This window comes from Lepidochelys kempii, chromosome 2 (assembly GCF_965140265.1).
Source record: "Lepidochelys kempii isolate rLepKem1 chromosome 2, rLepKem1.hap2, whole genome shotgun sequence".
Lineage (NCBI taxonomy): Eukaryota > Metazoa > Chordata > Testudines > Cheloniidae > Lepidochelys > Lepidochelys kempii.
The window spans coordinates 114,721,590-114,739,524 of NC_133257.1; the positions used below are offsets into that span (position 1 = coordinate 114,721,590).

The 17,935-nt window shown below is 37.7% G+C and overlaps 1 protein-coding gene across 1 annotated transcript in view; it reads right to left on the reverse strand.

Moving 5' to 3' along the window:
• SYCP2L (synaptonemal complex protein 2 like) overlaps positions 1–17,935 on the reverse strand; it is a 53,684-nt gene that overhangs the window by 25,003 nt on the left and 10,746 nt on the right. Inside the window, exons 6-22 of the mRNA XM_073329632.1 lie at positions 17,255–17,279; positions 16,290–16,375; positions 16,053–16,141; positions 15,706–15,740; positions 14,771–14,913; positions 13,431–13,483; positions 12,098–12,143; positions 11,134–11,226; positions 10,997–11,057; positions 9,848–9,996; positions 8,458–8,518; positions 5,876–5,982; positions 5,411–5,486; positions 5,220–5,298; positions 3,643–3,700; positions 2,777–2,835; positions 193–244 (exon numbers count right to left, since the gene is read on the reverse strand). Of these exons, the coding sequence (XP_073185733.1) occupies positions 193–244; positions 2,777–2,835; positions 3,643–3,700; positions 5,220–5,298; positions 5,411–5,486; positions 5,876–5,982; positions 8,458–8,518; positions 9,848–9,996; positions 10,997–11,057; positions 11,134–11,226; positions 12,098–12,143; positions 13,431–13,483; positions 14,771–14,913; positions 15,706–15,740; positions 16,053–16,141; positions 16,290–16,375; positions 17,255–17,279 (1,272 nt within the window). The remainder of the gene's footprint in view (positions 1–192; positions 245–2,776; positions 2,836–3,642; positions 3,701–5,219; positions 5,299–5,410; positions 5,487–5,875; positions 5,983–8,457; positions 8,519–9,847; positions 9,997–10,996; positions 11,058–11,133; positions 11,227–12,097; positions 12,144–13,430; positions 13,484–14,770; positions 14,914–15,705; positions 15,741–16,052; positions 16,142–16,289; positions 16,376–17,254; positions 17,280–17,935) is intronic.

Below are 17,935 nucleotides of genomic sequence, written 5' to 3' on the forward strand. Positions count from 1 at the left end.
CGTTTTCATCCATATCTATCATCGTTTGTTCCTAGCTTATAGGATCAATTTCAACCTTCTCAGAAAAACTTTTCACTTCATCTGCAGTTAAGAGACGCAGCCTGTTGAAACTTATTACCGTCAACTGGTTGTTGAATATAAAGCAAATGTGATGGTTTTCGTTTCTATGCCAATATTTTCCCCAAACTTTACCTTCTCATAATTCAGAGAGTCAGATAAATTTTCAAAGTCATAGGAATTCATCCTGCAAAGCAAAATGTACTTAATATGTGAAATGTTTCTGGCATACAATTATGAAAGAACACTCAACTTGCATAACTTCACTAAAAATAGAGAGTGCTGAAAAAAACTGCAGCCATTTACAATATTTATCATTAATATTATACACAGAGTTCATGTATCTAAAATTTACCAAGATGCATTAACAACAGTCTAAGCAAGCACTTATTCCTGTTTTAAGTCTTGGTTTCTTATCCCTTCCTCCTTATCACTACACTTTTCTTGTGTTTGGTTCTCATGCCTTGTTTCCTTTGAAAGTAAGTTCAAGACAATTTTGCATCTTTTATAGGTCCTTTAAGCCAACCTAACATGTTACAATATGTAAATTAGGTATCTCTCTGCTCCCCAAAAGCCATCAATAATAGTAGAGAAAGGCAAGAAAAAAATATCACTAGTGTATGCTGATGGGATTTTGAAAAGAACCCAAGAGGCTTTCAAAGGGACCTTTTCCCTAGCCACTTCTGAAAACGTCACCTCTTAATGGTTGCTCTCTAGTCACATCTCTATATCGCATCTTGAAATAGGCCTCATATTTCCCCAACATTAGTAAGAGTGTGTAAAATCATCAGTGTTTCTGAGATTCAGCACCACTGTAAAAATTAGCTGTCAAAATGGCTGTGTATTCTACTCTTCTGTTTAACAGTGGAAGAGTGGTGCACACACAGAACTAGGTCCTTTCTCCCATGCTGCGGATTCCCAACAGGAAAGATGGAAGCTGCTTTGCTTTTAGAACTACATTGGATAGAACACTAGAGTGGAGCAATCCTACAGTGGCAGAGTGACGGAGGGCTAGACAGCCTAGTATTTCATATTCTCCATTCCTAATGTCTGTGAAGTCAACCCCTTTCTCAACAGGAGGCACCTGTTGTGACAAATTCAAATATTCACTAAGATTTCTATGTTTTAAACCAAAGATTTTCTATGTCAATTATTCAGTTTCCATCCACAACCAATTCAAAAGTTCAGCTAAGTTCTTTTTTTGTTTGTTTGACATCTGATTTTTGAACACTTGGGGATTGAAACTGCCTCATTTTTAGCTATCTGCAATGTAAACCTCAATATCATCCTAATTTTAAGGACAACAACAATTCTCAGTGTTACTAGAACAAATAAGAATCTGACAATAGTAGATATTCAAAATTTAAAGCGTTATACATATGAAGCATAGACACATCACCTAAGGACGCAAAAAGAACACCCAGATACTGTGGAGAACTTTGAGGGAAGTTGCTGTCCCTACAAGCAGCAGTGAATTGTTTCCATAGTTTAAATGCTATAAATTGTGTTTGAAACAACACCCAGTCATATGGATGGATAAGCTTTAGCAATGGTTTCTTCCTTGCTGTTTTTCTGCCTGCAGACTCAAGCCAATAATGCCTGAGTTTATAGTGGTATGGCTCTCAGAGATGTAGACACAAAAAAGATTATATGCAGATTTTAGAGAAAATAGATGTATTTGAAAGAAGCAACTAAATGCTTTCATTTTCTATTGTCTTCATGTGTGAGTGATTGTCTAAACCCACTAAATGGAGCCAGTCAGCTAAACCCCATTATGATGAAGGTAGCTTAACTGTAGCTCACAAAAGCTTATGCTCAAATAAATTTGTTAGTCTCTAAGGTGCCACAAGTACTCCTGTTCTTTTTGCGGATACGTACTAACATGGCTGCTACTCTGAAACCCATTACCTCTCAGCCTTTTAGAAGAATTTCTCCAAGTTTCACTTTTAACTAACTAGTCTAGAAAATGGCAGTCAGCATCCTTTGCTACAGCAGACCATGAAGTAGTCCATGTATGCCTCTAGAATCCAAAACAACTGGATTTTAATCCGGTGGCTCACAGAGTGGTGTTGTGTTGTTGCCGTGGCACGGGGAGCAGTTCAGGAGCATGGTGTTAAAGCATGGCACTCTGGCTATCCTCTGCTTCCTGGGTCCCTGAAGGGACCACTCAAAAGCTAGACAGACCCCTCCAAAACCTAATTATACCATCAGTCTAGTGTTTTCAAGTTTAAAATATAAAAAAACCCACTATATACTACATGCAAAAACATTATCGATGGAACTCGTTACTATATGATGTCAGATAACTTAATTTCAGAGCAGATTAGACATTTGCAAATTAAGTCACTGGCAGCCATACTAAAGTAAATTTACAGAGGCCACCAGTCTTCCTCTTTCAGGGCATAAATATAATCAGTGGGAGTCAAGAAGAAATTTCCTCTGTGGTATATCAGTTAGCTCTTGTATGTTATTGGCAGTGTAGGAATGGATCCTCCTCTGAAGCACTGGTAACCTCAACCAGACTGAGTAATTGCTATACTGGAAAATATCACTAGAGGGCATGGCTGCTCTAGTCAGTCAGTTTACACTTGATTTTAGCCGAGAGCAGCCGAGAAGCATTTTTTACTTAAATCAGTTTTTAACACTGAACATGAATGCTAGAAAATTTAAGCTACAGTGCACCAAGGTTTAGTACACGTTCAAGACTCATATACTGTACTTTGCTTCTATTTGTTTGCTCAAGCTTGTTCTTCTATTTTTCTTCTCCCATTCATCAGCCTAAAAGAAAGGAGGTTACAGGATTTAAAACTATGGCACACAGAGTAAAGCTATTTACTCAATATGTTGCAACTGAAAATAGACACACCCATCCATATTAGTTCATAGAATCACTCCAAAACTAATTAATATCATAATCCACCATAATACCATGTTCTGTAATACTTTATACCCAGAAGTTAGGGAAGGGGTGGACCAGTAAGGGAACAACCAGAAGGGGGACAGAGAAGACTGAATACTTAAAATCTTTAACTCATTCACAGGATAGGTACAGTCATGAAAGTTTTGGCCTTGCCTGCCCAGAAAAGACAAAAGTAAAAGTTTCTTTCATGGTACCTGGGCACCCGAGGCCAGGCACCAGTTACAGTAGGTTGAATTTTCATAGGTGCTGAAAATGGACCTCAAATCAAATATCACTTTTATTTAGGTGTCCAGGTGTTCAAATCCTTCTGAAAAGACATCAGGCTATTTCTGCTGAGGTACCTTATTTTAGGCATTTTTGTTTGAAGATTCTGGCTAAGGTTTCTAGGTTGTTTATTATTATTTCTCCCCCACATTACAAGGGTGGAAGAGCAGACCATGAGGCAATAGTTTATTATTTGCCTTGTGGGAACACTTAGGAGCCCCAGTCACGGGCGTGGTTACCATTGTGGCAAATACTGTACAAACACAGAAGACTGTTCTGTCTCAGTACATAATCAATATTTGCAGTGTTCTAATTTAATTGTTCTACTGTGCAGAAAAGGAAAAAAGCATTTGAATAAAAATTTTGCATGTAAACTGTGCCCCAAAGACAGACATACCTACCTCTAGGGAATATTCTTCTACAACCTGTATATCTGGATGTTCTTCTATGGGTGGTTCACTATAAACAATGGAAGGAAAGGGTAAGAAAACAGTTCTAAACTACCATCAATTTAAAGCCAATTAAAACAATATGAAGGTAATGTAAGTCAATAGCCCAGTTAACTCCAATGCAATGAAGGTTAGGGGAAGAGGGGAAAGAACTGTTCAGTTCCAACAACGCTGAAACTAGTAATAAGGAAAGTATAATTCTGTACTACTGTTAAGGAAGAGGAGATAACTAGGCACTAAGGTTGGAGCCATGACTACTACATGGTAGAGATAAAACTCTTTGTATAGCTACTTTACAACCAAACAACCCAGAGCACATTAGAAAAGTGACCCCTATAATACAAAGTATTTGACCAATTTTTCAGATTGGTTAAATTAAAAGACAGCAGTTAAGGTCACAGCAAGCCACGAAGAGCAGAAATAGCACTCAGAAGTTTTGATTATAGAAGAAAAGTTTTATAATCACTAGGCAGCTTCTCCCCACTCCAACCCTTTTTCCTATTAATGTAGTGTAACCCCTTCCAGACCCTCTGGGGGACTCACTCCTGGATTATAGCAGCAATGTTTACAGAGGCTCAGGATTCCGTCGCCCAGATTGCCTAAGATCCAAGGTAGAGAGACTTGGCTAGCAACATTACCACAACCAACCAGAAGCCAGAACTCAGAGACAAAGGGTTTGGTTTTTGGCTGTGTTTGGTGTGTAGCAGGGAAAAAGACATCACAGCCAGGGAGGACCCCTCTATTCTCCACACTCCTTACTAAGAGAAACCCTTTGGGATTCCTGGGACATTGAACAGCATCTCAGCAGAGACCAGAAACTTAGAAGGCTGAAGAAAATCATGGTCTGGCTACCAAGAACCAACCTAACAGCAGTGGAATCCAGACCAGAGAGCCACAAGGATGATCTTACCATCCTTGGTGTGGATGCTTTGTAAGAATACCCTTGTTTATTTTGTTTTAAGATGGCCACTGAATCCTCATTGCACCGCTCATCACAGATTGAGCCTAAATTCAGTATTTGCCTAGGCATGTTCTGGCAGGGAGCACAGCATTGTTTCTTCTGGCTGTAAATGTTGGGAGAGGTAGAGTTATGTATTATGGTTTGTGCTTATCTTAATCCTCTTTGCCACTGGTCCCTTATTCTGAGTGCCCCATACCTAATAAAGCCCCAGTTACTGTTTTATTACTCTGGGAATTGGGATAGCTGTTTTATTTGTTTGTTCTGTCTGATACTCCTATGTATGAGATCATGTGTGAAATATTTTCACAAGGGATAAGCCCTCTGTGTTCTCTGAGCTAGGAGGGAGTGGAGACACCAGGCACCCTTATAGGTAAATCCAGGACTCATAACTATGAAGAGAAAAGGAGAAGGCTGCAGCCATGCCTTAGGGCTAGGTTTACAGTAGTAAATACCAGTTTTGACTTAGTAACAACTAAGTTCTGGATGGCTTGTTAAACAGAAACATACAAAAGCCCCCCAAGGAAATTTTAATTTTTTGGACAAGATCTTGCAGCTCCAAAGTGCTTACCTGGTTTTATCATTCAGTTTAGGTGATGGAGTTTTAGACTTTTTTGCTGAAAGTGTTTGGGAAACTGCAGCTTCACACTCTGAAAATTTTAATAGAGATAAAACCGTATTTGTGCAGGTCTACAAAAGCAAACCCTTTCTTAAGTGTTATACATGAATGATATTTATAAACTACAAGAAATCATGCCTGACCTTGGCTTAGCTTAGCATCTTCGGTTTCAGTCTGTTGGCTTCCCATGCTCGTAGTGACACCAGAACTAGTTTTATGCTGGTTTGAGATATGAAATTAACAACATGATATGCACAACACTAACATTTATGTTCCTACTCCCAGAGAAGTATGGCCAGGAAACATTCTTGAATATTCAAATGTATTGTTCCATTTGGTGGGGAAGTGCTAGTCTGTGGGACTGAATTATGGCTACACTTATGAACTGAAACATTCCTGGGCAGTAAAGTCTAGCATCTTTTTTTTGAAAGTTTGGGAAAACACATTTTTACCTTTCCCCGATAGCTGTGAGACTTAGAAAGACTGGGGAAAATTTTCTAAATGGTCTAAGTCACTGAAGCACATTTGAAAGTGCCATCCACCATGTCTATGAAAAGAAGGGAGAAACTATTATATTTCTACATAGGATTCCAATCACTCATACTTACTGATTGATCACTATATTGAGATGTCAGGATGTCAGATAAAGAATCTGTTTTTTCAGTGTTTGTAGAATCTTTCTTCCACTGTAAGTAGCTGGATTCACCAGTTATTACTGTGAAACAGTAATTTGAGAAAGGTTTCAGAGTAACAACCGTGTTAGTCTTCGCAAAAAGAAAAAGGAGTACTTGTGGCACCTTAGAGACTAACCAATTTATTTGAGCATGAGCTTTCGTGAGCTACAGCTCACTTCATCGGATACATACTGTGGAAAGTGTAGAAGATCTTTTATACACACAAAGCACGAAAAAATACCTCCCCCCACCCCACTCTCCTGCTGGCAATAGCTTATCTAAAGTGATCACTCTCCTTACAATGTGTATGATAACCTGGATTTGTGCTGGAAATGGCCCAACTAGATTTTCTCACTCTTCCCCTCCCCCAAACAGCAGGAGAGTGGGTTTGTGTGTGTGTTGGGGTGCACTTTCCACAGTATGCATCCGATGAAGTGAGCTGTAGCTCATGAAAGCTCATGCTCAAATAAATTGGTTAGTCTCTAAGGTGCCACAAGTACTCCTTTTCTTTTTAGTAATTTGAGAAAGAATCTCTTAATACATAGATTTTTCCCCTTCTATATTTCCAGCAAAATGTGAAGAGCACTACAGCCTTCTAGATCATATTGAACAAAATCATACAAATCCTCCACATTGAACATGTAGCCAATAGAAGCAACTAGGTTCATATTGTGTTCCCCCGCTACCTCTCTGTTGTGTTCTACACCTTTGTCCCTAATTGGGCTATAAACTCTTTGGAGTAGGGACTATAATTTGCTGTGCATTGTATGAACATGTAATGTGACCAAACCCTTCTCCACAAATCATGACTAGGTCCTCTCCGCACTATTATTCTGCAAATATAAAAAAAACTAGATTCTGCAGTTACCATTAACCCCACAAATACATTCCATGGAGCATCTGGGTGATCAAATACTTTTAAGGGGTATCTATTTTGGGGAGGTTCGCCTTTGTGCGTATTTCAGATGGACAAAGAATGAACAGCAGCAGCTTCTGATCTACCTGCTGTCCACTTTACACAGATGAGCCTCCACTGAATTTGGGGAACTTCAGTAATAGCTTGATTTAGGGGCAGTAAGGTTGGCAGGGAAAAAGCTACTAAACAAGTGCTAGTTACTGTCTCAGATAATTGGAACTAGAAAACGTAGTTGAGTAGCTGTCTTAGGCATTTCTGATGCTCTAATTGTGGCATCAATGGATTGCCATAGCTAATAGGAAAGTGGGGAGTTGCCTTTTTGCTGTACACCAAAGGGAGAGTGCTGCCTAAGAGATTTACTGCAAGCTTTGTCAATTAAATCCAGAAGTCACATGAATGGTGGTAATTAGAGGATACTGTAGGAGAAAAAGCCCAGAGGATAAAGACAAAACTGTGGTGCCTTCTTTGTCTTACACCTTCCTGCGGTGATAATATTCTGCCCCAGCAGCATATAAAGACAGGGCCCAGGTCTAGTCTTTCTAAGAAAATTGGGTCATGTTGGAGTCTTTGCAGTTAGTGTGAACAAGGACAAGTCATGTGTAACAACTTATCAACTAGTCGTGGCGTACCCGACAGAAACTAGGGGTTTTACCCAAGTCCAGGTGCGACAGTGTTAAACGTAGTTTGTCCCTGTCAATATTGACTGCAAAAATGTGATTAATATGTTTGTTAGTATGACTTCAAGGTAGTCTTTTAACATGACCTAGTTTTCTAGAAGAGAAAAGCCCCAATTTACCAATGTATAACTACTTGCATTATTTCTGAATTTGGCCATATTATAATACACAAAACAAACAAACCAAAAAGAGGCAGATTTACTTGCCAAAACAAGTAACCATCCCACGGGTTCAATATTCAACATGAGTTATGAAAAGGTCTACAGTTTTAAGATTTTATTAGGAATGCTTTATTTTTCAATTTCAAAGTTTGGAAATAGGATTTAATTTGAAAATAAATTGGACACAGCATCATTAAAAGTCTCCAAGGCAGGAAAAAAAAAACGTAATCATAAGAACTGCAAGAAAACATTGCAACTCTGGAAACAAAAGGAAACCCAAAAAGCACTTGCTGGTGTTCTTATGGAAGATGACTTGGTAAAACTTTTTGAGGTGCTTTGGGACTTACCCTCCAAAGTCACCTAAGTGAACTTTTGGGAGTTTTACTCAGTCTTCTCATTTCATAGAAAACTTACTTTTTAGAGACTAATGCCTAGACTTCATATCTGAGTCTTCTATTTTCCAGAGATATTTTTAAGGCATAAATTCTACTTCAGCTGCTAAATCCTGTTTGCAATTTTCACCCTCTTCATTAAATGTTATTTGTCTTGAGACATCTTCAACACAGCTGTATGACTTCAGCAACAGTACCTCAGTTCCCACTGTTAAAGATCTAATCACTATGGAAAATATCTAGAAAGTTACTTTAAATGAAAATCTCTACACCTGCTAATGCTTTCTGGAGAATATGCAGTTTTCAGGTGTCATTCATAATTCTTAGAATTCCATCCGCTACAGGAAATCTATGTTTTTTAAAAACTCACATGTTCCATTTTGCTTTGTTTGTTCCTCAGTGCTGATGAGATCCTCTCTATCAGTCTTGATCTGTTGGGGTAAACTAATCTAAATTACTGTTTTTTTACAGATAAACCAACCAACCAAACCAGAATTCTTTATCCAAGAAACCCAATTTCCTGTACAGAAATATGTTTAGGTAACAAAGCATTGAATAATGCTAATGACATATAATGTATTTGCTCTCAGTGTATTACTGTAGTCAATACTTTGAAATCATTTACGACACATCTTTATTCCCTCAGTATTTAGGCACTTCCATGGGTCCCATAATGAGAGTTTCTCCCAAGTACTTAAAAGACCAAACAAACAAAGTCAGTCTCTCTTTCTTCCTTGCCCATAGTGTTTCATTAGTTTACAGAGTATGATCATAGTTTTTTACTTTCATCTGAACATTTGAATTTTGCAGGACCCACAAGCTTCTCTTTTCCCAATGTGCATGTCATGGTCCATTTTACATTATGAGCTGACAAGAAAACACATTTGTATTTTTAGGTTACCCATTTATCTAAATGGAATGATGTACTTCAAAGTGCAATAATAGGATAAACTTAAATACTTGTATTGAATCAACTATGCAGGTAAACAAACCCATTATTAGGCAGCTAGTAGTAGCTCAAGGCCTCACCTTCTAAACACAGCCATTCTTTTGGGCATTAGAAAAAAACTTTTGAAAGGGGCAAGGAACATCTTCTCTTTTGGTCAAAGTGCCACAGCATCTAACTTACATATGGACAGTCACTGAATATTAGAAGGAGAAGGAACATTTAATTACAGAAACCCATAAGAGAGCAGACACCAGTATTGCACTGCAGCATTAACTAGAGTTCATGTCCAATATTCTGGTGGAAGACTAGGTAAACACAACCTGAATTTCTACTGTAGAAGACTAAGAACTAGTCTATGCTACAGAGGCTTTGCTGGTGTAACTAGACAGGTATAGCTATTCCAGCAAAGCTCCCTAGCATAGGCATAGCGTATGCCAACAGGAGTTTGTCTGCCAATTTAGCAGTCTCTACACTGAGGGTTTTGCTGGCATAGCTATGTTGGCTAGGATGTTTGGGTTTTCCCCATACTCTTGACCAACATATCTATGCCAGCAGAACTTTTTAGTTTAGATCTGGCCTCAGTAGGGGAGACAAGAAAAAGACTGCATGGTATACTAAGAAGGCTTGAAAGATTTCTCATAGCATCAAAACAGGAAACAAACATTTTTCTCCTTCTCTGGTTAAATCTAACAGCTGAGATCTTTCAGGACTAGTTAAACTTTTAACCAATACATTTGAAAAGTGAACCAGGATGTTAAAAAGTCTTATGACTGTAAATGGTTATACAATAAAGCCAAAAACTAATACTTGCCATCATTTTGTCTTCTCCCAGAACTTCATTGAGTGTATTCAAAATATCAAATTTGGCATTGAAGTGAATTTTGATTTTTGTTACTTCTTTGCCATTGACCATAGTAGGGTTCTTCAGGTAAATTTTAACCATCTTTTCTCCATTATCTTCTATTTTAAAAAGGAAATTAGAATCTGGTTTAGAATTACACAGAAAGTGGCAGTATATCACTGAAATAATTTGCATGCCATTTCCCACACCAAGGGAGTCACTCTTTTGAAAAGTACAAAAATTTTGAGTATGCACAGAGTTTTATCCTCCTCTCTTTACAGGGTACAAATAAGACTATAACCACGTCCTGGGCCTCTCCATAAACCAACCAGTGCATTCAGATAACACAGTCCTCATGGAGCTAAATTCTATACCATGCAGAAGGTTACAGAGTCCCCCTATGAGCCATCTCTGCAGTCTTGCTGCCTGCGTAGCTAAATTGTAGCAGCTAGGTTGTGGCTTTCTACTTCACCATTACAGCTAGGAGTCTTTACCCCTAAGGGTCTATGTTTGCCCCTGATGGGAGGGAACCGCCAATTACATTTATGGGAGTGGGGGGAGGCCTAAATTAGTATTTATTGCTTCACAGTCCTGGCACATATTTGATCTCTATTTTAGCCATGTTAGACAGAATCTCATACAACCCTAAAAAGTACCCTTTGCTAGGTTAGCCTTAGAAAAAAAGCCTTTCAGGGCCCATTCTCCCTCCCAGTGAGTCTCTTTCCATTGACTTCAGTTAGCATTACTTTGGGTCCATGGGGAAGATAATACATTTTCATGATAGGTATTCATAACAGCAGACATTTGTGTATATGCAGAATACTTAAAGTTATTTCAAAAATATGCTATTTGTTACTACAGGAGTGGATTGAACTTTATTTCAATTCTTATTTAAATATATTGCATAATATAAACCCCAAAACACCATGAAAGTTTTATGACTTAGACTGTCAACCTCAAATTATGTTGCAAATTTTCACATGTTCGAAGCTGACTACATTTGGCAACTGTGATCCTATTGGATGCTTCTTGGAAGTTCAGTGTAAGGTATTAATATAAACCTGCAGTTTCTTTTGGCTACTTTTGATTGTAAAGATAACATCCTTTGGGTGACCTTACCTCTCAGACTGTAACTACTGACCGTTTCTGTTGGCAGTCTCACTGAATCCCAAAGAGCACCCTAAAAAAAGGATTTGGGAGTGAATTCTCTTCAAGTATTTTAGCCTAATCAAAAAGTAATCAGAAGATATGTTTACCTCAGTGCTGTCTATGTAGAAAGACACACACTGACTTCCAACATTGAAGTCAATCCAAAACTCCTCCAGTTTCTCATCTGATGGCTTCTTCACCTTAAGAAATAGAACAGCCATTGCCATTATTTCCAGAAGAGCCCATACAAAAAACACAGTACTGTTGTTCTCAACTGTGTTAACTAGCTTAACTAGACTTGAATTATCTTTATTATGAACACTTACATTTGTTTCTAAATGGTATGAAGAGATGAACTACTAGCCTGTAACTGACTTACAACAGAACCAGAAAATTACTGTACATTAGCCAAGGAAAAATAATGTTTACTCTTGATTGAAGTAAATACTGTGCAATTGTTTTGTTCAAGTTTCTAGGAAGTCCTATGTATTTGTCAGCACTTATTAAGCAGAGCTGATGGTAGCCTCTTGAGACTAATACTTCTGTTACTTAGGTTAGTTTGGTAACCTAAGGAGCACAGTGCCAAGTACTTAACATTCACTTACATAATTAAAGAACTGTGAAACTGAGCCATGATATAAGGATCCTCATGTGGATCTGTAGGGTGAGCTGCTAGCCTGTGATCTGTTCTGTGGGAGTAGGGAGGCAAACCTTGCCCTTTGACACCCATTTTGGGAGGAACTGTACAAGGGAAATCTCGGTTTTCCTCCCTGTTCCCTTCGTAGTGTTTTCTACAGGAACAGGTGATCCATCTCATGGTCTTTAAGACAGAGCCAGTCTATTCAGTGTCTTTATTGTTTGGCTGACACAAATGGTAGGTAACTTGCCAATAAAATGGAAAAAGAAGTAAAACAGCAGTTTGGCAAAGCAAATGTACAGGTGCATGCCTTTCACACGGTTGTAGGATGCAGCAGAACTAAATATCTTTTAATCACATGAGGTTATTTTGTCCATTTTAAAACCGTGTACTAACAGTATAAGAAATGCATCAGAGGACATAAAAACACTTACCTCCTCCATGTCAGCAAAAGCAGATATACAGGGAAATGAATAAACTCTGCAAAAGAAGCATACTTGAACATAATAACTTGTTCCTGAACACAAGTCAGAATGGGAATTTAAATGAAAAACCAAAAACCTGAATGAGAGGTTAAGTCTCTCTAGACTTGTTGATCAAAAGATTAAATTTTCTAGAAGTCACATAAGTTTGTTTTCCTTTAAGCATCTGCAATATCCTTTCAGGCAGATACTATACAGATATTGTGTCTTCATTCTGTCAGTAGAGAAGATCAACTCTAATACTTTATTTCAAGCGTCAGGTGACCCACTGATGGGCTCTACAGAGTTAGTTTTAAAATGTGTACTTTATAAATGAAATGGTGGCCCACAGGTCACACATTTTCTAAACAGCAGTAAGGAAAGAATACTAACTGATGAGTACAGATGAAAGAATAGAATAAGTTATCCCCGTGCAAACAAATAATTGTGTAAACAAATAATCTTCCAAGGGAAGTATCAGTAGTTCAGCACATTGGTTGTGTAACATTGGACTGAGAAAAAGGCTAGATAAATTTATAGGAGCCACTATGCACTAACAGGAGACCAACTGAACCAAACAGATTCTCACTCATTGGTAGCTTTTATAAATCTATGCAACAGACTTTTATTCTATCTTATTCAGGCTCTTCTACCTCCCTCATCACTGCCATTTCTTAGCACCTTTCATAGTTATTTAGATGATCATAATGGTCCCGTCTGACCTCCTGCACAATGCAGGCCACAGAATTTCACCCACCACTCCTGCAAAAAACCTCTCACCTATGTCTGTGCTATTGAAGTCCACAAATTGTGGTTTAAAGACTTCAAGGAGCAGAGAATCCTCCAGCAAGTGACCCGTTCCCCATGCTACAGAGGAAGGTGAAAAACCTCCAGGGCTTCTTCCAATCTGCCCTGGAGGAAAATTCCTTCCTGACCCCAAATATTGCGATCAGCTAAACCCTGAGCATATGGGCAAGATTCATCAGCCAGATACTACAGAAAATTCAGGAGGGCATTAAGTGATGTGACTAGCATAACCTCATTACCAACGCTCAGAAAGGAAGTTAAACACACAATAAATGAATTCAGGTTTTTAGATGTGAAAGCTTTCTCTTCCACCAAAATAAGTGCAGATACCAGGATTTGTAAAAGGGATTTATTAGCCACTCATTTATACCCATGTTGCAATTTACACACCACATAACCAAAAGTTTTGGCAACCTATACATATGGAACCAAAAATGCAATCACTGGGTCTGCCCAGCAGGCCATATATTACATTCTGTGTTCACTGTAGAGAACTTACCTTTTTTTATCCCCAAGTCTGTCATTTAGTTGATTGAGAAATTTTCTGCAGTCCTTTAAAACAAAGGACAGCTTGTTACAAAAAAAAAAAATTAGTTACTGTTTACACTTGTAAGCAATATTTTGTTGGGCAAATAATAGTGTGGTGACTAAGACCACTAACAGGATCACTGGAGCTGTCAGATGATCCAAACCCAAGCTGTTCGTATTGTTGGAGCTATCAGTTGATTCAAACCCAGTTTAGTTAAAGCCCACATAGGAACCACACAAATCAGTACAGGAGCACTTGCGAGAAGGGGAACAATTCAAAGGAAGAGAACATATTGTAACGTTACAGGTCACATATTGTAACATCCAACTAATGTATGTTCACTGGGGGCTTAGTTTAGTTCCCACTGAAATCAATGGGAGTTGGATTGGGCCCATAATAGGAAAAAGCTCTCTACCCAAATTATATGTAGCATATCACATTAAGCTTCTGCTCAGTTTTCTTGAACTGTTAGACAACACTGAATGGCTTGTCATTTAAAATGTAATTCCCCATGGTTATTTAAATTCATGTTCTATTTGAGCAATTTTCTTTATAGAAATGTTACTGTTATGTTTTTGGCATTCATTGATCTCACTGAATTGAGGGCACATTACATGGCTGGGTAGAATGTTCCCACATGCTCACATCTTAGCATAATCTGTCCTCTTTCTGCTGTAACTGTCTATACTACATCCACTTTCTACTGGTGGGAAAGGGCATTTTAGCTCCGATCTAAAGCTTTGATGAATAAGTTAGGCCACTCTGGAATGACAGAATGCCTGTGGAGAAGTCTTGAGCACAAGTTTTAAAAAAGGGCTTGACATAAGATGGAATGTTTGGATGTAGGCTTGACAAGGCGTATTTAATAGCAAATGACATGATGCAAACGGCTTGAGTCAGCTGTCCTTATTTACAGTGAGTCACATCTTACTCACAATAGGACTACTTAAGAAGTAGGGTTGTGAGAATCTGGTCCTAAACTATGGATTTAACTGTAGACGATCTGGTGTAAGAAGGAGAAGGCAAGGCACAACTCTAACACACTTGTTCTTGTAGCCTCTATTCCAGGTGATTAGTTCTATATTAATATGATTATGTACTTTTTTTTTAATGCTAACAATATAAAATTACTTCTTTGGCTTACTGAAGGATACCTTACGTTAATACAATGACAATATAATTGAACCAATTTCTTACAAGGACATTAAAACATCTCTTCAACATGATCAGGAACTTTATATACTAAACCCAGATGAAACTGACCCCTATATAGAACAGTCAGTTTTTGTTTTCAAAATAAAAACCCTTACCGTCTCAAATTCTCTATCCTTTATCTCTTTGAAAGCTTCAGCAAGATAATCATCTTCAAACCAGTTGTGAACAAGGTCATCCCTCCATTTTTTTGTTATCAGCCTACACAGTGCTTCCGAAAGAGCAACCTGAAGGTCATAATCTACATGTGATAAATAAAAGAATAGAAGCATCCCTCAAAAAAACAGAAGGTTAATACAATGGCTTAATGAATATCAGCCTACTGCATTAAATTTTAATCCTAAGAAGCTGGTGCTTTGATTCAGTGATAACAAAAGCCAAAACTGTCCTGCAAAATATCACAAGCTACTTTGAGGTCTCATATAGTTCCTTTATTTTATTCAACCAATTATTGAGCACTGTTAACTCTCTGTGCATGAGTGTCTGGAGACATGCCCTGAAGTAAAAAGGAAGAGGACTTCACCACCTCCATAAACTCCTTATGGCTGTTATTTCACCTGCCAAACACATATACCTCAAAATGCTATTATTAAGAGAAAGGCTACATTTACATTATTTACTTGGTCAAAGCTATTGGACAAAACAGATGAAACTCATAAGTTTTATTTTTAAAATGGTAAATAGGTAGATGCACTTCTTAACCACTTAGCAGGCTAACAGAACAAAAGGCTAACACCAGATGCTGATCTCCCACGTATTCCGTTTTGACTTACTATACATTTTCTGTGTGTATCACAGCATAACCTTTCCTACCATTTCATTACTTGAGTGTTTTTAAAATCAGTATTAGTAGCTTTCTGGTGTAAGAATGAACTTGTCTGAAAATATATTTCATCTTGATTGTTGAGGACAATAAAAATGATGTTCAAAAAGTTAAAAATACGATATGAAGTGTAACAAAGTAACAATTCATTAGGGATTTTAGGGGGAAAAGAGTTTCAATTCATGAAAATAATGACTAAGTATTTCTTACCACCAACCTCCAGAATTGTTTTTGCAAGATCTTTCCTGAAACAAACATAATCCATTAATGCTTTTTCCTTCCATTTTAATCCATTCAAAGCATATGAACAGTAAAAAAAAAAATACATATTTTTTCTATAAATTTGAACAAAAGTGCAATCACTCACTAAATGCTCATGATTAAAATAAAAGGAGAAGCTTGCAACTTTTATCCACGCTTGTACAATCCATCATCTTTTCACCAATTAGGATCTATCTATAGATTACCGCCTCATATTGTTGAAAAGCAAGTTACACACCATAACTAAATGCTTTTCTTGCTGCAACAAATGTTACAGTTGCTGTAGAGATACTTACGTAAGCGAACACATTTCTTCAGATGTAGGAAATTTTCTTCTCTCTTCCCGTGGTACACTGTCAAGCATAGAGTTCAGAGTCCTCAAAGCCTTTTTTGCAGGGATTTTTTTGGGAGAGGTGGGGGAGGGAGGGAAGATGGTAGAAAGAGACAGTATGGAGAAGAGGAGAAATAAGTCATTAAAACATATTTTTATTGTTAACATTTTACATACGTTTGTATTCTCACTCGAGTCTCACCTCCTGCCGAAGCGCACAGCCAACATTTGTTTCAGTCACTAGCTGTCCAAGGTCAGGTAAGAATGAATCCAGCAACTGTTTCTTTCCTTAGGAGAACAGTCAAAGTATTACATCTGGCATAAGGCTTGTCTACACACACAGAATTGCACTATTTTAGCTATACCAGTATAGTTGAAATAGTATGACCGCCTAGCCTGGATGCAGTTATACTAGTATAAGGGGGCTTCTACATGGTAAGGTGAATAAGCTATTCAGATAGAAATCTCCTTCATATAGCTAAAACTGCACCCCTGCTAGAGGGGTTGTACCAATTTAACTATTTCAGTAGAAAAATCACATCTCTAACCAAAATAGTTAAATTGATCCAAAAAGTGTGTAGACCAGGCTATTAAACAAGCATGTTCTGAATAATGCGGTTTCTCCTCTGCTTTAAAAATAGCAGGCTATAGGAGGAGTAAGCAACTTATCTCTTATTCCATGGGGATGCCCTTATATATGTAATTCCCTTTTGCAATTCTTATTAACCCAGAATTCTAGTTTCTAGACACAGACAGATTATAAAATTACACAGCCATTTTCAGTGGCAAATGGTCTTTTTTAAAAATATTCTTGGGCGGAGAAGGGGAAGAGATCATCAGGGTTTTGACTATACTAAACCCATTTCAATGGTACCATTTACCTTGGAACAAGCGAAATACTTACTACAAACAATTTGAAACAAAATATTTCATTTTAGTTGTAACGCTAGCAAGGCTACATGTTCTCAGTATATCCCAATAGTTACTAAAAAGGTTTAATACTCTTATTTGTATGTTACAGGAAATTTTACTGTAACTAGTTATACATGTGGCTTTGGATGAACTCTTACTCATACAAGGTCTATTTTCCCCCTTTTTTAAAAAAATGATATAAAGAAAAGGTTACTGAGACATGTGCAGAATAAAAGTATTTGGGAAATCACTGACCTTCACTGTTGCATTTGCAAATGACCTAATGGGGGGGAAAAAAGAGGTGAATCTAGATTACATACTGGATACAGTAATAATTAACAGTTCTAGTAAAGTGAACTGCTGTGTGTTTATGCAGCCACCACCATCCTATTCACCCCTCACTGGCATTTCTGAGACACTTAAGCACCCTAGTAGAGTATAATTTCAATTTTACATCCAGATAAACCCTCCAGAAGTGCAGTTATGTTAATTAAAATTGTTCACTAAAACCCTTATATATTGAGATTTGCAGAAGCACTTAAGAGAATCCTCATGAACTTCAAAGGGATTTGGGTGCCTAATTCCCTTAGACCTGGTTCCTTTGAAAACCCAAACCATAGTGGGAAAAAGTGTTATTTTTGCCATCTATTTGTATATATACACCATTGAAACTTGTATGGTATAGTGCTAAATGTCATAACAAGACATTGATATCTGAAACGTATCTGAAGTTTTGGGGGAAATTTAAGTAGTTTTAGAAAGTCAAACTGACCTGGTTTAAAGTGGACATGAAAGCTGCTATTAAAAAATAAAACAATTATATATAACAAGTGGAAGAAAGGGGAAAGTGATAGTAATTAATATAAATCAGAATTTGGGAATTATAGAAAATCTATAAGGGAAGCCAAGGGAGACACGGATAAATTCTTGGCCAGC